The 24,494-nt window shown below is 44.3% G+C and overlaps 2 protein-coding genes and 1 pseudogene across 9 annotated transcripts in view; 2 read left to right on the forward strand and 1 right to left on the reverse strand.

Moving 5' to 3' along the window:
• Positions 1 to 1,621, forward strand: part of SYNE3 (spectrin repeat containing nuclear envelope family member 3) — a 978,380-nt gene extending 976,759 nt beyond the window's left edge. Inside the window, exon 19 of the transcript XR_014312397.1 lies at positions 1,515 to 1,621. The gene's annotated coding sequence lies outside the window, so the exon portion shown is untranslated. The remainder of the gene's footprint in view (positions 1 to 1,514) is intronic.
• A 4,509-nt stretch (positions 1,622 to 6,130) lies between these two features.
• LOC309868137 lies at positions 6,131 to 9,757 on the forward strand (annotated as a pseudogene). The gene is made up of 4 exons: positions 6,131 to 6,266; positions 7,382 to 7,590; positions 8,694 to 8,837; positions 9,350 to 9,757. The product of its transcript is annotated as an uncharacterized misc_RNA (transcript).
• Positions 9,758 to 12,847: 3,090 nt separating this feature from the next.
• The window catches only part of PPP4R4 (protein phosphatase 4 regulatory subunit 4), a 102,842-nt gene continuing 91,195 nt past the window's right edge, over positions 12,848 to 24,494 (reverse strand). For all 7 annotated transcript variants that reach the window (XM_082733292.1, XM_082733293.1, XM_082733296.1 and 4 more), the window contains 6 exons: positions 23,799 to 23,868; positions 23,277 to 23,363; positions 22,888 to 22,981; positions 21,339 to 21,409; positions 16,338 to 16,482; positions 12,848 to 13,969 (listed from right to left, as the gene is read on the reverse strand). In XM_082733292.1, the coding sequence (XP_082589418.1) occupies positions 13,945 to 13,969; positions 16,338 to 16,482; positions 21,339 to 21,409; positions 22,888 to 22,981; positions 23,277 to 23,363; positions 23,799 to 23,868 (492 nt within the window). In that variant the 3' untranslated portion in view covers positions 12,848 to 13,944. The remainder of the gene's footprint in view (positions 13,970 to 16,337; positions 16,483 to 21,338; positions 21,410 to 22,887; positions 22,982 to 23,276; positions 23,364 to 23,798; positions 23,869 to 24,494) is intronic.

The raw sequence follows: 24,494 nt of genomic DNA on the forward strand, positions 1-24,494 counted from the left end.
CTAGTCTGACTACATAAGAAGTATTTTTTTTTTTTTGATTGTCTGCTCAAAAACTCATGGGCAAAATCAACAGAAATGCAAACTGGAGAAAATATATTTGCAAGGTCCGTCACTGACAAAGAGCAGTTCTTTCTCATCTGTGCTGCCAGAATATATGAAAACACGTTCAACTTCATTTCTAATTTTAAACAATGCAAATTAAAACCTCGCCACAGTGCCATTCCCTGCCCGTCGGATTGGCCAAGCTGTGAGAGCTTCCCAGCGCACTGTGCTGACGGTGGGGAGACCACGGGGCACGCAGCGCCCTCTGTGCTGTAGGACATTGGCGATACATAACTTAACTTGCTTCCTACAACTGACGCACACACGGGATGGCTTCAGAACAGAAATAAATTCTTTTCACAGTTTCGGAGGGTCAGAGTGGGAGCGTAAGGTGTCAGCAGGCTTTTTCCACAGGAGGCTGTCCTACAGTCCATCCTCGGCCTGTCTCCTAGCTCTGGGGGCTGCTGGTGGTCCCTGGCATCCCAGAGCTTCCAGACACTTGTCCTAGTCCCTACCTGTCTTCTCAGGTCTTCCTTCCCCAGGCCTTTCTCTTGTAAGGATAGTTTGTCACTGCCATTAAGCCCTTGATCCAGAAGGATCTTAAGACCCTTACCTTGGGGCTCCTGGGTGGCTCAGTGGGTTGGAGCCTCTGCCTTTGGCTCAGGTCAATATACCGGGGTCCTGGGATCAGACTCCACGTCGGGCTCTCTGCTCAGTGGGGAGCCTGCTTTCCCCTGTCTCTCTCTGCCTACTTGTGATCTCTGTCAAATAAATAAATAAAATATTAAAAAAAAAGACTCTTGCCTTATTTCCATCTGCAAAGACGCTCTTGCGAAATAAGGTCACAATCCATAGTCACCTAGAGTTAGGACATGGAAGAGCTTTTCAGGAACCATGATTCAACCCAACACATCTAACAAAAATACAGATGTATTGACTTTGGGTCCAGAAATTCTAGGAATTTAACCTAAAGACAAACCTCTTCAAAATGTCAACATAATGACAGGCACAAGAGCTGAAGAACCATCCCAGATCCAAGGAGACCAAGGCAATGGGCCACCAAATGCAACAGATAGTCCCTGGCAGATTCCTAAAGTGCAGAAACACTAGGAAGAAAAAAAAAAAAGAAGAAGAAAGAAACACTATGAAGGACATTCGTGGGGCAGTTGGCAACATTAGAGCAGGATCTTAATAGCTTCAAGCATTGTAACAATATTACATTTTTTGGATTTGATCATTTGTTACTATTTATGTAAGAGAATGTTCTTGTTCTCCAGGATACTTAATCATTTCACATGGTTCAGAATAAGACAAGGGGTGGGGGGGTGCACCTGCACACACTGAGAGAAGAGAATTGTCAAACACATGGAAAAGGTTTAAAAGTTAGCGATTCTGGGTAAGGGGTTATAGAAGTTCTTTGTAGTTACTCTTGCAATTTTACTTCAAGTTTGAAATCACTTAAAGGTTTTAAGGGGCACTTGGGTGGCTCGGTTGGTTAAGTTCTGCCTTCAGCTCGGGGTCCTGGGATTGAGACACACATCGGGCTCACGGGGAGTCTGCTTCTCTCTCTCCCTCTGCCCTTCTCCTCTGCTCATGCTCTCGCTCTCAAATAAATACATAAAATCTTTTTTTTTAAAAGGTTTTAAGTTAAAATCAGAAATTAATAAGTAATGACCAGCAGCATAAAAGGAAAAGAGGGAAAAGCTATAAACCAGACAGATTACAGTTAAGAACAGGTGTGTGCATGCAGACAGGCTGTGGGTGTGCGTGTGTGCACGTGTGAGTACATGTGTGCGGGTGCAGGAGGGATGGAAAGGGGCCGGATACGTGGTGAGCATCCTAGAAGTGTCCACTTTTCAGGCAGTCGCCCTCCTGACTCACCTAAAGGCTCTTTCCTCCTCCAGCCCAGGGTCCAGCCTACGCCCCTGTGCCCTGGGTGCTGAAGGCTGGACCGGAAACCTCGTGGTGGGATGGGGACCCTCCTGCCACCCTGGGAAGGCAGCCTCTGAGGTTGCGAGTCTGTATCTCAGCTAGGTGAGCTCCCTCAAGATTTTTGGTAACCAGACAACCATCCCTTCCCATCACCGCTCCCACCGAGACCCTTGCACATAGCCCCTGGACTCCTGGACAGGCTGTCTGTCCATGCCCCTGTCTCAGGCAGGGCCGGGAGTCCTGCTGACAGCAGCCCCCGTTGGTCATGCCAGCCCTGGGCTGAGTGCCTGGCCCAGACATCCCGTTACTCTCAGGGCTGAGCAGCGTGGGCTCCCAGCGTCTGCCTGCCTTCCTGGCCCAGGAGAGAGGGGTCCGGGGCATAGGCGGGAGGAGCTGTTCTCCTAGGCACCGGGTGGAGGAGGAAGCCGAGGTTGGGAAGCCTTGTCTTCTCTATGTCGTGCCACCCACGCACCCAAGCTCGGCTCTTGATCCCACGCACACAGAGAAAACTCACAGCGGCCTCTCCCATTTCCTCCTCTGTAAAGTGCCCATCTGGGGGCTGCGTTACCTCTGATGTTCCCTCTGGCCCCAGTGTCACACAACGACAATCATTCATTAGTGCGTCAGGCCAGACCCCAGGCTTGTTACCCGCACTACACCATGCACTACAGGTAGGCAGCAGTAATAGCCCAGCCACGGGAGCCCATTTTATAGATGGAAAAACTGGGGTAGAGTGAGGTTGGGGAAGTAGTTCAGGGTTCACAGCTGGGAAGGAGCCCAAGGGACGGTGGTCACACTGAGTGTGGCCTGCTGGGGGCAGTACAGGACTCCTGTCCTTGCCAAAGGCACAGAGCTTCTGAGCCACACTTCCTGAGGGCCAGCTCCTTGCTGGTTCTGGGTGCTGCTGGAGCAGTCATAGAGCAGAGGCTCCATTCTGGCCCTTCCATGGCTATGGGGCAGGGGGTGGGGGAGAAGAGAGCAAGGAGAGGCTGAGCTGCATTCCCCGGGGAATACAGTGGGGGACCCAGGGGCGCTGACGGAAGCCTTCACACTTTCCAATACATTCTGCCGCCTTCCCTTGGAAAGAGCCATTCTGAAATCCTGGCAGGAGTCTCGCAGAAGGTCAGGTGCTATACGGTGACTTCTGTGGGGCTCTGAAGCCCTCCAGGAACACCATGCTCTGGTGTTCAGCCCGCTGGTTCCTCTCAAACATTTGGCAAAACTGAACAACTCCCCTCCGCCACCCACCCCCGCCCGGTCTGCAGGAAGGAACCCCTCCTCCGTGGGATCCAGGACAATGCAGATGGGAAGGCCATGGCTAGCTCCCGCATTGAGCCTAGAAGCCCATCTGCAGCCCTCCCCTTGACCTCATTGGGTAGCACTTTTCAACTGAGCTGGTGCTGCTCCAAAGGAACAGTCTGGAAACATGTTGGGGCACTGAGGTTTTCAGAGAGATTTGAGGAAATGCAGTTGGCATTTAGTGCATGAGGGTCAGACATGCCAGACATAGTGCAGCGCCCAGGACCGTCCCTCACAAAGAAGCGGTCCAGGTCCCATGTGACAGCTGTCCCACCGCACATCCGAACAGGGGAAGACCCCGTCCAAAAGTCGTCAGAGTCCAGACCTTCACAGTCCCGCAGATGTTTGACTTCACATTCAAACACAAATTTCCCCCAAGGTTTCCACTCCCACTGACACTTCTGTGAAGACAACTACTATGTAATCAGAAGAAGATTTGCATTTTGTTTCTGGGAACTTTACCAAGCGTGATTCACGTTGCAGGAAACCTTATGGCTGCGATCGGCAGGGTAGATCTCTGCTCCCGCCCCCCATGGGGCTCCCAGCCCTGGGTTGGGGGTCCAGGGGCCTTCACACGAGGTACTCAGCCCCTGGAGCAAGTCCACCCCACAAGGCGCTGGATCCTTCCAGAGCCACAACTGGGGTGGAGAGGCAGGAGCTCTCATGGTAGAATTCCAGTCCCATTCCGGGGGAGAAGCAGCTGGGAAACACGGAGAGCCTGTCTCTCTGTCTTTGATTTTGCAGAAACACCACCTCCAGGCGGGGTGTTAATCAGCAACAGTCCCTTGGGGAGCATCCTTTGGAATAGCAAATATTTGCTGCAAACCCTAACCTTTCCTGTCTTTTCTCTGAGTGACAGACCTTCCCGGGCACCAGGGGGCCGCTGGCTGGTAAGAGCCAGGGGATTAAAGGAGATCTTCAGAAGATCCAACCAGCAAGGTATGGGGGAGAGATGTCCCTGTGGGCTCTGGGTGGGTTCCAAGGTGAGAGGGCGAGCCCTCAGCCCCAGACTGGATGGGAAAGGAGTAGCTTCAACGTGTGTTCCAGCCCCAGGGCCCTTCCTTTGCAGGAGGAAAAGGCTTCCAAGGCTTGTGACTTCATGCCCACAACACTCACTGTGCAAACCACACCCACATCCCTGGCTTCCTTCCCTGGGACTCTGCTGCCCAGGGGGCTAGCCTGCCCCTCCTCCAGGACAGGGGGCAGGGCTCCTACTCCAGACACAGGTCTGGGGAGCGGCAGGGGAGCAGTTGATTTCTTCTATCTCGGATTTTATTTAGGTTGATGGATCCTTGGCTCACCTGAGGGCCCCCAGGTGCCCGGAGATGGGAGGGAACCCTACTGATGTTCTGTTCTGTTCAGCAGATAGACACAGGCTGTTGGGGTTATATGCAACTGTCCCATACAGGGATGCCTGTGTATCCCAGGATGGCCACTCCAGGCTGGAGGAAGAGTGTTAAGGCCAGACTTAGTGATCGGATGGGGTGATGTCTTCTGGGTGTGATGGGATCGTTTCCTGATGACTGTCACCAAGAGGAGTGACTCAGAATTCAGGAGCAGTCTGCCATGGGGTGATGTATTCATTTACAAAGCAGGGCCGAATACTGTCCTATACGGAAGGCGCAAGCCTGGCGTAGGTCTGGCACGCCCCTGCAGGTCCTTACCCTGAGCTTAGGACACAGGAGTGACCCGCCGAACACAGACTGCCATTTAGAATTGCACAGCCTTCCCCAAACACACACATTTAGGAAGCACGGCAGAAGCATTTCACCCAGTAAGGGGGTGATCTTGCGGTTGCAGGAGGAGTGGGGCCCTGAGTTCTAGAGGTCTCAGTTAGCATCAACAAAGAGCCATGTGCCGAGCCCCAGGGCTCACTGCTGCTTTCAGTCCTGCACAGACGTGGGCACAGTCCCCTGCACCAGGGAGGACAGGCCTGGGAACTTCTCTCGGGCACATTTTCTCTAGGTGGCCTGGTTCAGAATGAAGGTCTCTGCCGATGGGAGCTGCAGCCTCCCATCTCCCTAGGGCACTGTGGGTTCCCAAAAGACAGCGAGGGTGCTGTCAGCTGTAAGGACAGCCAGGTGGCACAGCCAGGCCCACAGGCGTTTATTCGGACAGGAACCATGCAGGTGCTCCAGGGCCCGGGGAACGTGCACGGGAGAGCAGACACGGGGGAGGCGGAGGCGGCTACGGACGGGGAGTGTAGGGTTTGGAGACATCCTCAGGGCGTGGGGAGAGCCAGGGCCTGGTTCACAGGCACTGTGAGGTTCAGCTTAGAGCATCTTAAGGGAGCTTGGCCCTGACCTGCTGTGGCCAAAGGGAGAGTCACCTGTTTCTGTTCGGGGCTGCCCGGGTACAGTGGAGGCAGGGGCCGCACGTAACTGGGCCCAGGCTGGGTGGAATGCTGGGGGAGGAGGGCAAGGGGGGAAGGAATTCTGATCACAGCAAGGCTCAGGCAGGTTGCTGTCCAGCCCAAGGTTCAAGGGCAATGAACAAAGTGGATAAAACCCAAGTTTGACCTCCCCACTCCCCGGTTCTGCTGGAACACTCACCCCGTCGGGCTGGGCCCAGCCCTCACTCTCATTAATCCCCACGCCTCTGGGAGGCAGTGGGAGGAGAGGGGAAAGCAGGAGGCCCCTGAGATGCCCCCGGCCTGGCTGGGGACCTGAACAAGAGATTTTGCTCAGGGAAATAATGCCTCTCCGGAGGTAGGCAAACGTGACCCCCTACTGGCTCCGGGCAGAGCTGCAGCGGGAGGAGACAGACATTGGGACCTAAATACAATCTGTGCCCTCTTTTCACCAGAGGAGGACTTGGGGCTGAAGCGAGGCATGCTGGGGGCCTCCCTCGCTGTCCCATGGAGGCCGCACTGAGCCTCCTGCTTCCCTGCCTCCTGGCTGAGATGTGGCTGTGCCGGGCTCAGCCCCAGGTCCCCAGTTCCCAGAGGCCCAGGCAGTGTTGGAGGCTGCACAGACCTGCCACCAGGGCCGCCAGCAAGACTAGCCAGGGAGTGGGAGCTCGCGCAGTGGTGGAGGGGGCCGAAGCCTGGCTCATGGGCAGAGGGTGGCCGCTCTCCAAGGAGACCGGATTGGTCTGCGGCACCAGATCTCCCCCCCGCACAGCCGGGGACGGGGTCTTCACCCTGAGGCTGGGGGCCAGAGGGCTGACTGGGGCCCAGCTGGAGCACAAACCCCTCCTGCAGGCCGGGGGGAGCTGGACCCCTCAGGGGAGTCTCACCTTCCTCGCTGAGGATCATGATGTCAAACAGACAGAACTCAGGGTATCCAAGAGGCACTTCCGTACAAGTCCATGACTGAATTTTCCCAATGCCGCACAGGCCTTTATGTTGACAAAGAGACAGGGTGGGGTGGGGGACGGATAAAATTCCCAAACTTTTTGAGATTAATCCCAAAAGCGAGTTAATTCCTGTGGCTTACATCTTGCTCCGAGATGCCTTGACACAATGCCATGGTGCTCTCTCTGTCCGGCTGCTCCTGTCCTCTGTCCCGCCGGCATCTGGCTAATGTCAGATGATTGTCTCTGCTCGAGCTTTGTTTCATGAGCAGACTGCAACATGCGTGAAACTGCACAGTGCACCGGGCACAGTGCTGGACAAGTTTTCCTTTGCCGCCTGTGCCCTGGGGACCCCACCTTTCCAGCACCTTCCTGGCACCTGCACCCCATCCTCCCCTGACATTTGGACGTGGTGCATCTATTCGTCCTTGGAAAAAAGCAGGCCTAGCCTCTGAGGTTTAGGGTTGTATCTTTGCTCCTTCTCTGCTTTTGTGACTGGACGCAAGTGACAAGGTCACATGTCCTTGGATTCTTAGTATAGAACATAGGGTCACCCCCCCCACACACACACACTCTGGCAATGAAGGCAAAGCTCGGAGAGATTAGCTTGACTCAGGCCAGTGACCAATGGCAGAGCCCAAACTCAAACCCGGGCTCCCGATACTCTTCTGTCCCACCTCCCAAGGGGCCAGGGGATTGGGGAGGGGCTGGACTCTTGTGGGCAGGGCAGCAGCAAAGCCTGGTGTGACCTTTATAGTCTTCCGAGTCTATGGGTTTTGTCTACATTTCACCATTCTGTCTACTTGTCCTGCAGAAACATGGAAGATTTCTTCCCAAAGTTCAAGCCAGATCAGCAGTAGGAGATGTGTGAGCTGCTTGAGGGATGGAAATCAGAAGAGTCTTCTCACCCCAGGCTGACCTCTGTGAGCTCTCAGTTACTTCAAGAAACCTGAAAGTCCCCAAGGTTAAGTCAAGACCCTTCAGCAGGGCCCAGTCTCTAAGTATCAAATGTGACCGAAACCAGCAAATACTTTTGCAAACCATCTACATTGATAAAATAGCATGCTGTCGTCGAAAAGTTGTAGAAAATCAGATTTAAAATGCAAAAAAAAAAAAAAGAAAGAAAGAAAGAAAAGAAATAGGACTCAAGTTGGATGTTTTAATAATTTTGAGCTACTTTATTAAAACATTTCACTCATTTAACTCCTCGTATGTGGACCTCTCCCTCATCCCTCCCAATGCTCAAGATTTGACCCCACAATGGAACTGGGTCACAGATTCATTAAAATTGCATGAAATGCTGCCACTTTCAAGATGAAAGGATCCCCCCCGGAGGTCATGTGGCCCAATTTCCCACCCCTCATGGGAGTCCCTTCTGGAATATTCCTACAGAACAGCCCCCTCGTTCTCTTTCAGCGGTTCCCATGGTGGAGAGCTCCACAATTCTCTAGAAAGCAGCTCAGTCCACAAATGGCTGAAATTCTTTCTGTTCTACACGGCCCCTCCCTGTAATTCCTCGATAATGACCCAGACTCAGACTCTTTGGCCTTAGTTCTGCATCTGGAGCTCTTAAGGGCAAGGTTAGTTGTCTTCCACATGGAGTCCCTCAGAGAATCTTTTCTCAGGGGAAGAGCTGCTGGTGTGGAGGGAAGCGGTGGTCTGCTGTCCAGAGCTGTGCTTTGCATCCCGGGGAGCTGGTGAGCTTGCCTGTCCTCTCTGTTCACGGATGCCAGCAATAGCCCCCACCATTGCTACAACCAAGATGCTCCGACATTTCTAAATGGCGACGACATCTGACTACGGTCTTGGCCTTATGGAGTTTGATTCCTGTTTTCCCTGTGTGACTGCATTTCCCAAAGCTGAGAGATGTTTAAAAAGGCCTCCACGGAGGCAGGACCCAGTGAGGTCACCAGGACCTGCCTCCGGGCTTTACCTGCTCAGGGAAAGTCAGAAAGAGAAACATGACCAAACTGCACAGTGGCACCTGAAAGAATTTCTGCTGTCAACACGTTTAAAAATGAAGACATGTGCTGTTTTACTGTCTAAACTGCAAACCATGAAATGATCTCTCCCCTCCCCCCGTTTACTCTGGAAATGTGCACTCCACGAATTGAGAGGATTTCCAGGTATCGGGACACAGATGTTCCCACGATCTTTGCTTATAAAAAAATTATGTCGGTACATCATTTGCCTCGCATGCGGGTTCTGGACAAGAGGCCGTTCCCGCCACGACAGGCACCCGGGGACCAGGGAGAATCCAGGGACCCGAGGTACTGCCTCAGAGCAGTACGAGGGACCGAGGAACTTCTACAGAAGAGTGACCCAGCCCCTGTCCCCACTGTGCCTGCCCAAAGGAAGGTCAAAGTATTCAGGGTTCCCAAGCGGTGTGGAAACCTCATGGGGGGTGGGGGGAGCATCAGATCATTCAAGAATCATTAGGACAAGGCCCATGCTCTCTAATTATTTGATTTGAGACGTGTGTGCTCGAACTGGCTGGTGGAGTCCCCTGGATCCATACCCGCAATGTGGTCCGGGGTCCCCTGGTCTGGTTTTGGGCTCCTAAAGCAGTCCCTTGTACAACCTCAGGTCGTTCCTCTCAGCACAGATGAGCCTGTACCACGAAATCTTGGGAAGGGGGGAATGGCCCCACGGGTAGGACCACAGCAAAAACATGTCAAGGGACTCAGTTAATTCCCTCCTCACCACTGCCCGACAAATGGTCTTGCACATTATTTCGTTTTCTAGGTTTTGCACAGAGCGGTGATGAAGGCTGGTGAAAAAGAACTGGGGCAGTGGCAGGAACCCTGCGGGAAATTATTGCTTATTCCAGGCCTCCCATCACCCAAGTGGACCAGACATTTCACTTCGTGATCTAGAAAGAAACCTCTACAACGCTTCTCTTTCTGGACAGTGTGGGGACTCCAGCTCTCCTCTGATTTAAGACATGGGTAAGTACTTAGTGCTCCAGCCGAGGCGGAGTCTGGTGGCCTGGGGTGGCAGATGAAGAGAGTGTCCCCCTTGTCCTCTGCTGGCCCGAGCCCTTCTCAGACAAACCCAACTATTAAATCCAGTTATGTTAAGGAGAGGTCTTACCATCTGTCTGGTATTTTAAGCCTGTCTCTCTGAGCCTTTGTTATTGGCTTAGAACTAGCTCAATAGATACTTTTACCTTTGTCTGTTACTCACGTATCTGACCTTTAAAAAAAATAGTAGACCAGAACTCTATTTCTAGAGGAAGCCTTTGGGAGGAAGACACATTCTTCAAGTCCTGGGCTTCACTCTCTTTGCTTTCCTCTGGAGCAAAGGAAGTGTTTTATTTTAATCTATTACAGAACCATTTCTTGCTGACCAAAATAAGAAAACAGCTGTAGGCAGTCCTGACCATGGCCCCAGCCTCGGGGCAGCCCTCACTACCTCGTGGTGGGGCCAACCCTTTGACAGAGGCTTTAACTGAGCCACAGATCAAGCTCAGTACGTTCATTTCACACCCAGGGGACACAGACCGGGTCATGGGTCGTGAGGACATGCACAGGCCCCAGGCAAAAATCTCATCTCAGAGAAAGGAGAACACTTGCCCAAGGTCACCCCACATGGCGTGGCATGGTAGCCAGCGGACTGCCTCTCCTGACCTCAGCCCCCTGGCCCATTTCACTCTTTCCCCCTTCTATCTAAAACACTGATCTAAGGGCACCTGGATGGCTCAGTGGGTTAAGCCTCTGCCTTCAGCTCAGGTCATGATCTCAGGGTTCTGGGATCAAACCCCGCATCAGGCTCTCTGCTCAGGGGGAGGCTGCTTCCCATCTCTCTCTCTCTCTGCCCGCCTCTCTGCCTACTTGTGATCTCTGTCTGTCAAATGAATAAATAAATAAAACATTGATCTAAATATACAGACACCATGCAGTTCCCTCTGTTACCACTTTGCTTAAACAGACCAGAAGCACGGGCTTCGTCCCAAGGTTAAAAGGAAAATAGCAAATACCTCCAAAATTTTCTTAGTCCTTTTCTTTTACAGAGACAAGAAAATATTTCAGGAGTTAATTCTGAGAAGCATGGATAGAGCTAGCTAATTAGGAGTGTCAAATATGTTGACTAAAAGCCTAATTGGATTTCTATTTGCTATCCAATGTTTAAATATACCTAAAATGAATTTATTAGTCATCTTGATTAAGAATATAAATCAGAGTAATGTGAATCATACTTAAGGTAGTACTATTAAGCAGCAGTCTAAAGGCTGACATTTCGTCATCCTAAAATCTGCACATTACCTCCTTCCTGAATTCCTCCCACGAGTACTGGTTGATAGCTGACAATGACCCAGCAATGCTAGGACCTAGAACGAGGCAAACCGACATTCTTAATTGACTTGTTAGTATTCCATCAGTCAAGTGTGTTTGTGAAAAAACAGTGGAAAGATAAATAAAAGAGAGTTCAAATTATCCACCTTTGTAAGAGATGAAATCTAGAAAAGACAGTCTATGAGAACATAATATCCTCTGAAATAAATATGGCCAAACCCACCTATAAAAAGTTTCATAGTTATTGAAGGGCTCCTAGGACGTTCAGATCCAACTCGCCCCTCCCCATGTACAACACAAAACAAGGACAGCACATACAATTATATCTAACCCATTGCCCTGAGAGTCAGAAAATGGCCATATTACCTGCTTAGGAAAAAAAAAAAAAAAACTTTTGAAAAAAGCTACCCCCCCACCCCACCACATATGCTTGAGAAAGTCCCTAAGGCACTTAGGTTTCAGCTTTTCCAAGTATCTTGTGGTTTAAAAAAAAAAAAAATGCAGACTAATGAAAACTGTAATAGATCTTACCCCCAAAAATTCAAGGTTTCAACCGAGGGGGGCTATCAGAACATGGCAACAAGTCTTCACTATATTTACATGACAGGTTTAACAACTGTTTGGGCACAGACACACTCACCCACACTCACACACTGTCACACACACTGTCACAACTGAGAACAGACTACAGGGTTGATCGAGTCATCTCATCTTCCCTGCAAAACTCCTACTCAGGCTGCGGAGTCTGGTCGGCTTCAGTCTGAGTGTCTCACAGACGCGTCCTGTCTGCTGGGTTAATGGAGCCATCCTTCCAGAATAAGACATCCAAACTTAGGAAGCCAAATAATGGAAATGACCTGGGAATGTGTTTGAGGTTATGTCAGAAAGGCTCCATAAGTTCCTCTCTAGTGAGTACAATCCTTTGTGGCCCAGCCTCCATGTCTGCCAGTGAAACCAAGTTCTGCTGGGTCTGTTATTTCACTTGTAACGTGAACTGTGACATTCTAGAACCTGTCCTTAAAAATGCAAGTTCCCGTAATGAACAAGAAGATAAAGGAGCCAGCCACCCCTCTTTTGCTTCAGTGACAGATGTCACACAACTAGTCTGAAGGATCTACGTGGGGAGTTGTTAGACGGAGAACTTTTACTGAGAGTATCAGTCTTGCCTCTGGTGTAAATTGAAATATACGCGAATATCCATAACTGCCACCAATTTGTTTTTTACTGTTTTTATATATCTGTCCATGGAAGTATAATCTTAGCAAATAGGTCGACGGTTTTAGAAATCATGTTCTGTGGGGAAAAGTCCTGAAAGCAATGTTGATTAGTCATCTTAATTGACAGTTTGGTAAGTAGGAACAAGACTGCAGCTGCTGCCTTGCGTGTAATCCTGAACTCTACACGCCGTAGTGACAAAGCACTTGACTCTTCTCCCGTGCGCGAGATGGAAAACGAAGCCCCTAACTCTGCTATTGTTATTATTAGTTATTATTGAACAAATAAACTGAAATTCTCCATTTTATTTAAAGCAACAGAGTCAATGCTGAGTATGAAGCAGAATGCTGGCTGTGCCATTATACACCGCACATCGTCCCTCCTCATCAGACACTCAGTTCCACGTGACTGGTGCTGACAGTTACATGAAATCCACAAAGAATACTGAATTCACTGAGCCCATGTTGTCCAGTCTCTCAAATCTACCCGTTTTAACGACTACAAAATGAGTAGTTCATCAATTCCATTTCTTGTCCTTAAATGAAAAATGCCAAGAATCACTAAAAATAGCCCCGAAGAGGCCATATGAAAGGAAAAGAGGAAACAAAATGTCCTGGACAGGTCTCCAGCTGAGTAGCTGTCCCCTGAATAATTTATAGTTGATGTTGGTGTGCTTCTCGTTCCTTACTTAAAAATGAACTGTCTTACTCTTTACCTGTAGAATAAAAGCTGCAGGAAAGTATTTAAAACTTTTTTCACAAACACTGGTATCTCATTAACCTATGTTTTATTTTGAGTAAATTCATTATTCATTATTTCACATTATAAAAAGTAACCACACACGCATATGCATTCACAAATTAGATCATCTTTATCATACATCAATATATTTTAAAAAACAAATATTTTCTAATATCAATATAGTTATATGCTGATTGCATTTTGAAATAGAGAAGCTGACAATAGCTTCATACAGTATATCTCAAGAACCGACATTTTAAAATTAAGAATTGTATATGTTCCACAGGCAAATTTGGATGGAAATATTAGCATTAGTACAAATAAATGCTGTTGACATAGCTTAAGCATGATAGCTTGGAATAACAGCTGATTCAAACTAGATTCATCATTTTAAATTAAGTAAGGACAAATACAATCTAAAATGTAAACAAAGTATTTATAAAATAAATTCTTCTAGGAAATGAAATCATCAATCTATTATTTTTAAGGTAGTTGTAGCTAAAAGTTATCAGAAATCTTGATAGAATTTTCATTGCCAAATTGAAATTTCAGGATGTCCAGTTACAATGTTTTCACCACAATCGTAGGACTGATAAAATTGCGGACAGCTGTTCACCTCCTCTGCAGTGTGACTTTTCAATTGGGCTTGGAGATGTGCGAGAAGATGCAACGTCTTTCTTACTCCCCAGGCCCTTTCAAGTGATTAGCGAAAGCAATTTCATTTGATTTGGACTTTCATGTAGTTTTTGAGTGCTAAAACTCTAGAACAGTTAAATCGATGGTTTCCTGCACCGGTGAAGGCAGTCTGGTCTCTTCTGCAGCAGGGCTAAAAGTGTATTAACTAAAGTTGTTTTCCACTGCACTTCACTATGACATTAGAATTCTGTAACCACATTATTACTCAAGAAATACATAGTATACCTCCTAGGGACTCTAATTTCAAATACGGAAAGTTGATCAACATCAGCTGCCATTATGTGTCTCTCTTTCATTCATTAACCCCCAAAAAATAAATAAAAATAAAAAAGAAAGAAAGAAAAGAAAAAAGCCCATTGCTGTAGCTTTTGTCCATCAATCACATTATCTCCAGTGGTCTTTGTTTTGCTTCCTTCATCAAGCAGATGATTTAAGGATTGGATTTTCTCGATTTTCTTTGTCAGGAAAGAAAAGAGGGAGGGTGAGAAGGAGGGAGAAGGAGGGAAAGAGAGAGAGAAGAGAAAAAGAAAACACAAACCATGAAAAATTTTATCTGTTTAATGCTCACAAATTAAATAAGAAATAAAATCTAATTTAAATAAGCGGAATATATGAGGATTCTGATTAAGTGTAAAAGAAATCACACACTAACGATGACTTGGAACTCTTTAATCACCAAACCCTACATACATCTAACATAGCATTCACTTCAATTCAATGACTTTTCCCACTTTTTTGTGTGTAATGACAACAGAAATGAACACAGGCCCAAATATATCAATAGGGCCGTGATGCCTTCTTGTACCTCCTTTAAGACACTGGTACTTCCAAATACCAGAAGGTTCATCTCTAGGACACTAAGAAGCTGGAGAATGTGTTGTGTGCAATTTTTTGGAGAAGCAACATTGAAGTAGTACTTCCTGAAATTACTTCATATGCTTATTTTAAGGAAAACGGAGAGATTTTCATTTGGATATAGCACATCACCGAATCTTGCCTAATACTTTACAGAAACCAGACCAACATAGGAATCAATCAAGCTTCTCCAGTCATGCGGCTGTGGGCTTTCAGGAGCGAGTCCAGACTAGAACCACAGCATATGGAAACAGAGTTGTGGACTCGACAGCCAGCGTCCTGCTAAAAAAAAGCAGCTGTAATACCAACATTTCTTCTCCTTCAGAATATTCAGAAAAGAAAAAAAAAAAGTGATTTTTTTAGAGTAGTTTCTAGATTCATTTTTTTAAACTCTCAGTTATATGTAATTGATTATATAATTCTATGGATATAATTATATGTTATATAAAAGATATATCCTGAGCCAGAGGAAATTGAGTCTATAAAAAAGAAAAATGTGCTCAGCAAAGAAAGAACAGATGAAGATAGTAATCTGAAATACAGGAGTATTTGTCTAAATACTAGGTTTTAGCCATCTCTACTTTGAAATGTTCCTATGACATTTAGAAAAATAAGAGAAAGAACTACATTTTCGTGTTATTAAATATGTTCTTCGATAGAAGAATTCCGAGCAAACTTTTGAGTGGAAGAGGGCTGAGGGGTGACAGACAGAAGGCCCCTTGAGGGAGGAATCCACCCTCTCGTTGCACAGATGGGCTCCGTGAGGCCCAGACGCCCACCAGACTATACAGGCACTTCACTGCCTGCCCTTGACCACAGCACAAGGCCCCAACTCCAGCTCCAAGTTCTCTATAGACCACTACCCCGCCTGCCCTCAAGCCTCAGGACTTTCAAATGGAACTTCAAAGCATGGTCATCTGAGCAATAATTGCAAGGGCAAAGAACATTCTCTGCAAATAAAAGTACCGTTTGTATTAATGCGCCTAATCTAGAGTATCCATATCATCTTTTATATTTGCTATTGCCTTGTGCTATTATAGTGTCCTTGAGCTCCATTCAGTAAACTCCTAAGTTTTAAATGAATTTGGAATACGTCTACATCTATATATACCAAAGGCCGATTAAAATTTAGAAGAAATTATGATATAGTTCAGTTCCTTGAAGGGACTAAAGCTTGCAGTTTCTGCAAAAAAGATGCATTTGAGAAATTTCATGAGAAAATCCTCATGAATTCAGTGAAATATGTTTAAAGGGAACCCAAGTCCTATTTAAACTCCCTTCTGATCAGAAGTTTCAGGTGTCTTGTAGGAAAGCATAAACCTGTCGCTACGGTTTGGGCTTCCTGGCCGATCAGTTCCCCCTCGATACGACCTCTCACCACAGAGATTTGTAGACTCTACCTTGCTAAGTGTTCCAACCACAAGCACCAAAGGCTTCAACAGTTCAAACAGGAAATACATAGCGCCCCAAAGGAACCATGAGGGAAAAGCAGAACAGCGGCCCTTTGTAACCACAAGATGAAAGTGTGAGTACAGTCTGCAGAAATGTCCAGTTTGCTGGGCCCACAGCCCTGGGCTACAGGCTTCAGGAATGTCTCTCCAGGGGCATTAGCTGTAGCCTGTCTCTGAGCACTGCGTACGTGAGCCGGATACACCTGTACCCAGCGTCTTCTCAGAGACAAATGGCCTGAATGCAAACATGTCACAGGAGAACAATGGATCTCTGTACTAATGGAAGCCATTTCAAGTTTCTTGTTGATTCCCTAGAGTTCCAGGGTCTTTGTCACATCCCTATCATCTCACATCAAGTAGCCGACATAACAGAGGCACAAGTGAAAATAATTCCTTCTAATGTATACCTTTTCCTCATTACGGACATTGTCTCTTCCTTGGAAAGTATTTAAGTGGGACGGAGAGTGCCTGAGAAGAGAGTAGGACGATCCCCCTGGCCCATCGCTGCGTTACTTACAAGGTAGCCTTTCGTGGTTGCGTGTCTTTACTTCCACTGCTCTTTGGATCAACTGAGCTCCCTGTCCGGGAGGTGCTCGGTAGGGAAGGACTGGGAGAAAAGGAGGTCGGGGTGCTACTGGCATTGCAAGTGCGGAATGAGTCATCTGAAAGGAATTCAACTACAGTCAGACATGCTGAATGTGAAAGATGAACTTAAGAGAAGGTTAATGATAGCTTTTACTTTTCAAACCCATTTTAAATAATAAACAATAAACTGCACAAATCTAAAGTCTGACGTATGTATACACCCATGAAGCCATCACCACCACCAAGAGTGAACACACCCACCCCTCCCTCCTACACCCTGGTGACCCCTCCTCCCCACTCCAGGCAATCTACCACCAGTCACTAGAAATCAGTTCGCATTTTCTGGAATATTACGTGAATGGAATCACACGGTACATCTGTCTTCTTTCACTCAGCATAATTGTTTTGAGATGCATCCTTGTTGTGTATATCAATACTTCATTCCCCTTTATTGCTGATTGATACGCCATTGTAGGGATATGTCAAAATTCGTTTCTACATTCTCCTGTTGGTAGACACTGGGATAGTTTCCAGTTTTTGACTGTTACAAAGAAGGCTGCTACGAGCAATTTTGTACAAGTCTGTCTATGAATATATGTTTTAATTTCTTGTAAATAAAAGCCTAAGAGGGAAATTGCTGGACCACATAGTAGGAATATATTTAACTTCATAAGAAACTGCCAAATTGTTGTCCAAAGTGATTGTACCATTTTGCACTTTCACGAGCAATGAATAAATGCTCTGGAGACTGGCTCTGTGTCTTTACACACACGGGACAGTGTTGATTCGTTAGCTCTAAAGATTTCTTTGATGTATCCTGAATGTAAATCCTTTGTCAGGTATACGTAATATGGTTATTTTCTTACAATCTGTGTCCTGCCTTTTATTTTTTCATGCTCTATTTCAAAGAGCAGTTTTAAATTTTGATAAAGTCCAGCATGTTAACTTTTTCTTTTATGGTTTAGAGAAAAATCTTTGTTTATTCCAAAATCACAAAGACATCCTTCTGTGATATATTCTTCATAAATGTCATGCTTCGGTTTATCGTGCATGTTGAGATAATTTTGTATGTAGTCTGAGATAAGGACTGAGGTTCAGTTTGGTCTGTTTGTTTGTTTGTTTGTTTGTTTTTTTAATAGCTATCCAAAGGACACAAACTTAGTGATTTGAGGGGCACGTGCACCTGAATGTTTATAGCAGCAATGTCCACAACAGCCAAAATATGGAAAGAGCCCAGATGTCCATCAACAGAAGAATGGATAAGGAAGATGTGTGGTATATATATAGATATAGATATAGAGATAGAGAATATTACTCAGCCATTAAAAAGAAGGAACTCTTGCCATTTGCAACGACATGTATGGAACTAGAGGGTATCATGCGATATGAAATATGTCAGTTAGAGAAAGACAAATACCATATGATTTTACTCATATGTGGAATTTAACAAACAAAACAAATGAACATAAGGGAAGGGAAGGAAAAATAAAATAAGATGAAAATTGAGAGGGAGGCAAACCCTAAGAGATGCTGAAGTCCAGGAAACAAACTGAGAGTTGCTGAAGGGGAGTCTGGTAGGGAGAAGAGATCACTGGTGACGGCATTAAGGAGGGCACCGGATGTAACGAGCGCTGGGCATTGTATGCAACTGAGGAATCACTAAATTCTACCTCTGAAACTAATTAAAAAAAAAAAAAAGTGGATATCCAATTGTTCCAGAATCATATTTTGAAAATACTAACCAATTACTATTGATTCATGTTGGAGCCTTTGTGGAAATTCATGACAGTGTAGACACTGCATCTTGACTACTGGAGCTTTCTAGCAAGTGTTGAAATCAAGCAGTTCAAGCTCTCTAAATTTGGTTTTCTTTTGCAAAATGGTTTTGGCTATCCGCAGTTCTGTGCATTTCAATTTAGATTTTGGAATTAGCTTATACATTTCTACAGAAAGACTACTGGAATTTTGATGAGGATTCCATCTCTGGATCAATTTAAAAGGAACTGACATCATAACAATGTTAAGTTTTTCCATTCACGAACATAATATCTCTATTTATTTCTTCTTTAATTTCATTCAGCAATATTTTGAATTTTTTAGTGTATATAGAATACACATTTTGTTAAATTTATCCCTGAAGACTCAGTTTTTTAAGTTACTAAAAATGTTATTTTAAAAATACTTTATTTTGTAAAATTTAGATTTATGGAAAAATTGAGAAGATAATTTCCAACCACCCTCTTAACTCAGTTTCCTCTCCTAACACTTTACTCTAGAATGCTGCACTTATTACAGGGAATGAACCAGTAATGAGACATTATATTACTATTAACTAAAATCCATAGTGCATTCAGATTTCCTTAGGTTTTGCCTACTGTCTGCTTCTGTCTCAGGATCTCATTCAGCATACAACATTACCTTCACTTGTCAGCTCTCCTGAGCCTTTCCTTGTTTTTAGTGACCTTACCAGCTTTGAGAGGTATTGGCCAAATGTTTTCCAGGATGCCTCTCAATTAGAATTTAGTGGATGCTCCTCTTAGTATTAGACTAAGTTGTAGGTTTGAAGAATGATGACGGAGGTAAAGTGCCATTTTCATTACATCATACCCAGGGTTCAAACTATGATATATTTTATGACATTTAATGTATTTTATCCTAGTTTCATGACAGGTCACTAGAAATAGGATTGCTTGAGTCAAAGACTACAACTTAAAACTAGGATTCTTGAAGAACTTTACCAAACTGGTTTCCAAAAGGGTTCCATGGAGTTTCATACCCACTAACAACGGATACGTTGCAGTTTGTGTCCCTGAATCCTTACTGCTGTTCTCTCTCTATCTCCTCCACACAGCCTTGGATGAATGTCGGAATCTATGACAGGCAAAAGTTGCCCAACAGTTAACGATGGGTTCATGTTCAGTAAAAACTACTCAATTTGACCTTCCAAGTGATAACTCTGACCTTTCATTTCAGCTTTATTTATCTGGCTCTTTCACACTCAACTCCGTGCTCCAGCTGAACTGGCCTCCTGCTGCTTCTTTATGACCGGTACTCTGAATAGGATACTGTTCCACACTCTTCTCTGCCCATCAGAAATCCCAGCATAACTTGGGCTTCATCCCAAATGACATAAACACCTTGGAGCCTGCTTTAAGTCCCAAAGTAAGTATAATTTCTTCTCTATGTGAATATCTCATACTTTTGTTAAGAGATGTTTTGCTCCCTTTTTCTCTTTGTAGATGTGTACTTGTGTGTGACTTTTTCCTCAGTCTGTACTTCATGAAGCACTATATAACAAACTAGAAGAGGTTCCAATCAACAATACTACCTCTCCCCCCAAATAATATTGAGCCCTTAAGACAGAATATTTTGTGAATATTTTATTATTGAACCTTATAAAAGATTTACCCTTATAAAATAAACGATTTAAGACTCTGGATGTCAAGTTTTAGGATCCGTAGATCACATACACACTCCTGACTCTCAAGATGACTTAAGAACTAGCAAAGTAAAAACTGAAGAAATCAGTGCACATCATTCAAACTTGTAAAAAAAAACAAAAAACACTCTGAATCATTCTTAATAACTTAAGCAAAGAAATTCCTTGGCAAGAATTGTTACAAGTTCATGAATAAATGTGCTCCTTTGAAGTCATCTCTAAGAGGCCAGATTGGATCTATGCAAGTCTGAAGAACCACTTAGGGATAGCAATAATCATCGGCTCCATGGAGCTCCAAGCTGAGCTAATTCAAACTGACTTTCCGTGTATATTTATAATTCTTAAAGACACTCTGTATTATAAAGTTCATCAACCCTGAATGTTCCCTTGGTGTGTCCTAAAGAATTCACTGATTTGCTATGATAAAAATAATCAATAGTTTTATTATGTATAGTCCTCACTTCAAGAATTGTTGAGAACTTTAGTTCAAAAACTTCCTATTATCAAATATGTTCAGGTTTCTTAAGCTATTCATATTCTATCTTGTAGAACCACTTTGTGTACAACATGTGAATGTCGATGCTTTAATATTAGAAAGGTCTTCCTGATCTGGCAAATGAAAACATACTGCTCACAGAACAGCCCGCGGGCACGTATCTACTCTTCATGAGAGTAAGAACACAGTAAGAGGTAAGAGGAAGACCGAATACTCAAAACATAACCTGAAAAGGAAATGTGACCAAACCTAAAAGAATTCCAGACCTTTAAATAGATTTGCTGTTCTTTACACTAAAAACTGACCATAGATCAATACTATTAATTTTTAGCCAATATTCTAAGGCAAAAACTTAAAAATAGACTTAGAGCCACTAGCAACTTTTAGCAATGTATTTTCCCTTATTCATAGTATAATTCTGTTTTCTATTATATAAGCCAGAGGTCAGCAAACTATTAGTCTGTGAACCAAGTCTTGCCTTGCCTACTGCCTGCTTCTGTAAATAAAATGTTACTGGGGCAAAACCACACCTATTCATTCTGTACTATCTATGGCTTTTTGCTCAACAGCAGAGTTGAATAATTGTGACAGGAACCGACTTGACCAAAAAAGCTGAAAATATTTACTATTTACTAATATTGTAAATGTTTGGTTGCATATGATCCACATGAAGCCTTACTATTTTTAGCTTCCTTAAAAATTATGGCAAAAACTTTTCATCTGTACCCCAGGAGGCCCTTGGCCTATGGAAAAACCTACCCTATCATTGTCCTTTCTCTCTTTCAAAAGCACTGAATGCTGACTCTTGGCTGTGAAAACAATATGGCATAGTCAAGTATTTTTTCAGTTGATAGGCAAAAGTTTAATTATTTGGGCATTCGCTAAAGATGTAAGGTTAGGGAAAACTCTGTATCTAGAAATAAAGAAGTAGGTCATTTAAAGAAAGTAACATTTCACTACATGTAGCAATTTTTGGAAGAGCTCAGATTTCTACTTACCAGTCAGTGAAATCACAGAAGTCTTCCCTAACCCTGAGACAGAAGGCGTATATCCTGCTGTAGAACTTTTACTAGAAAAGAACGTGACTTAGTTTAAAATACAAGTATATGCTTCTTTCACTCCAGCCATTAGGCACTTGGTCTTTTCTAATCTTTTTTAATGCTCTCTGCTACTTCTGATGACGCACATTTGCTACTTAGAGTACTCATTTATTGTTTACATCCCATGCCTCCCAACAATTCCTTTGTCTTTAACTTAAAAGCATTTTCTTAAAGTTGTTCTCTTGATACTTAGCTAAGACAGAGAATATGGGTAAGTTTCACTGGAAATAACTTGTGTTTAGTTCTAATCTCTTTTGCTCATCTCACGATCACCCTATTAACTAGGAACTCCAGACAGGTCTACTGAGAATGTTCACAAACATAGCTGAAAATCTAGAGTAAGCTATCTTTAACAAAAGAAAAACATATTCTCGTGCCATGTTATTTTTGTCAATAAATACTTTTTAAAAAAATAATTATGCTTTTTTTTTTTTTTTAAGATCCCATTTGTTTATTTGACAGACAGAGATCACAGAGAAGCAGGCAGAGAGAGAGAGGAGGAAGCAGGCCTCCTGCTGAGCAGAGAGCCCGATATGGGGCTCCATCCCAGGACCTGGGATCATGACCCGAGCCGAAGGCAGAGGCTTTAACCCACTGAGCCACCCAGGTGCCCCATTGTCAATAAATACTTTTAAAGACAATTATCTTTACTTAAAATTAGTTTTGTTGATTGGTATGCAGCTATTATGTTATATATGTACAACACTTACAACAAATTGAGGTCACTGAGGTTATGCTGATTCTCTCCTAACCTTAACTGTTCATAATTCAGTCAGTGGGGCCAAAGGGGAAACCAGACATTCATCTGTTGTAAGAACTGTTGTGATCACTTTGCCATAGAAACATGCCAGTGGCTTCTCCATAGAAAGAAACAGTAGCCACAGCATGTGGCTGGATGTCCACATCCACCAAGGGAAGGGGACATGTCCATACCCACTTAGCGGTTGGGTGGCACATGAAATGGAGTACCACCTCCCTCATAAAACAGTACATGGATCCTGTGATGTCACCATATAGCACCACGGTGATAATTTTTCTAGGATGCCACAATATCCATTCTCTTTTTTTTTTTTTAAGATTTTATTTGTTTGTCAGAGAGAGAGAGAGCACAAGCAGGAGAGTGGCAGGCAGAGGCAGGGAGAGAAGCAGGCTCCCCGCTGAGCAAGAAGCCCAATGTGGGATTCGATCCCAGAACCCTGGATCATGTCCTGAGCTGAAGGCAGCTAACCAACTGAGCCACCCAGGCGTCCCCACAATATCTACTCTTACACAAATGAGTAGACTATAGTTTTTCTCATAGAGAATCTTACAGAAGAAAACTTCCAATTTACTGACCTATACAAAACCCCAAATTAATCCTGATTTTATACAATGTAAATATTTCACATAAATAAAGAAGTATAACTATAAAAGTTGAGTAAAAACATGAAAAGCTGAGAGATCATACCTAGGACACTTGTCTAAGTTGCCATACTTTGCATGAAAAGCTTGATTATTAAAAGACTGGCTTCGAATCAGTTTGGATTTCTTGACTTCTTTGCCTGGAATAATAAGCAGAAGGAAAATGCAGCTGCTCGGCGCATCTTCAGCTGCTCCAACCCCATCCCCTCACCAACCCCCTACCGCACTTTCATTAGGCACAAATGTGTCCAGCTTCCTTTCCTTAGTCTGAGCTAACTGGAGTATCCCCTACCCCTACTGCCCATCAAGGACTCACAAAATAATGAATGATAAGAGGTAAAAGGCATTTTAGAATTTCATCTCATGACGTAACTTTCCCTGTCATTAATTTTTAGAAAAGGGAGACAGGAGACATAAAAAGAAGTTGCTTCTTACTTGTTGATGGGGTGCTTGTTCCAGAAGGTCCAGGAACAGAAATAGGGATGTTCTTGGGCAGAGTTGTTGGTGTCTTAGTGTCTCTACCTAAAACAAACTCTGTTTTAAATTTTGTCATTTCCTCTGAGCTCCTAGTCTCCATAAACACAAAAGACAACACAGAGGACATGAGTCACTGTCCCTAGCTAAGCAGCATGCTCTTTCCCAAACGGTTCTTACTTTATATACCTACATATTTCAAACTTAGCTATCAGTGACCAATCTCACAATCTTATTGCTGTTATCAGACTTTAAGTTTTCCCTTGAAGAATCCGAAGGTCCACACTGACTCGTACAATTTATTCATGTATTCCTACGTCGGTACCAAACAAAGCAGCCAATTTTTAAAAACAACTTTTAGAAAATGAAAGAAAGAAAAGCAATTTCCCACATCAAATCCGAAAATCAGCATGAGCTTTCAGAGTGGCAGGATGCAACATTAACTGTATGCCTTAGCGGTGAAGACAGAAGAAAACCACTTACGTTTCTTTTCAAAGGTTTTATCACTCATGGGCCTCCCATCATTCTGTTGTTTCTCTTTCTCTAATTGTTCCTATTATGAAAACAGTATGTTAGCATTAAAGGTAAGCACAAATCGATTCAGAAAACTCTTCTAATGAGAAATTATTCTAAGCTTTACAGATGCAAATACAGTTTGCAAAAATGCCTTGAGAAAGAATTATTTTCTCCAAATTACTGTCAAAAGAAGTCAAGGTTCTTTCAGAACCTTGTTCTTCTATTATCTACTGACTTATAGATAGTAAGACTCGGGCATCTGTCAGGCTAAAACAATGAGTGTAGTGTCATTGTTGTCATGAGCTTTTATATTCTAGAAGACATCTGCTAATTCTCACCAGCAAAATATTAGTCATATTTTAGTAACATTTTTCTTTGAAAGGACTGAGAGAAAAAGAAATGGCCTTTTGGATATTTTTAAATGTTTCATTGAAGTATAACATACATAAAGTACATAAATTATAAGTGCATAGCTCAATGAATTTTCCCAAAATGAACACACCTATAAAACCAGCTTCCAGATCCAGAAACAAAATGTTACCAGAAGTCAAAGGAGTCCTTTATCCCAACGAACAGAACAAGTGGGCAAGAAAATCAATAAGCATACCAAGTTCTGGGCAAACTTAGCTTAACTGACACATATAAAACACTACCCTCAGCGTG

Source organism: Mustela nivalis, assembly GCF_964662115.1.
Source record: "Mustela nivalis genome assembly, chromosome: 6".
In the NCBI taxonomy this organism is placed as follows: Eukaryota; Metazoa; Chordata; class Mammalia; order Carnivora; family Mustelidae; genus Mustela; species Mustela nivalis.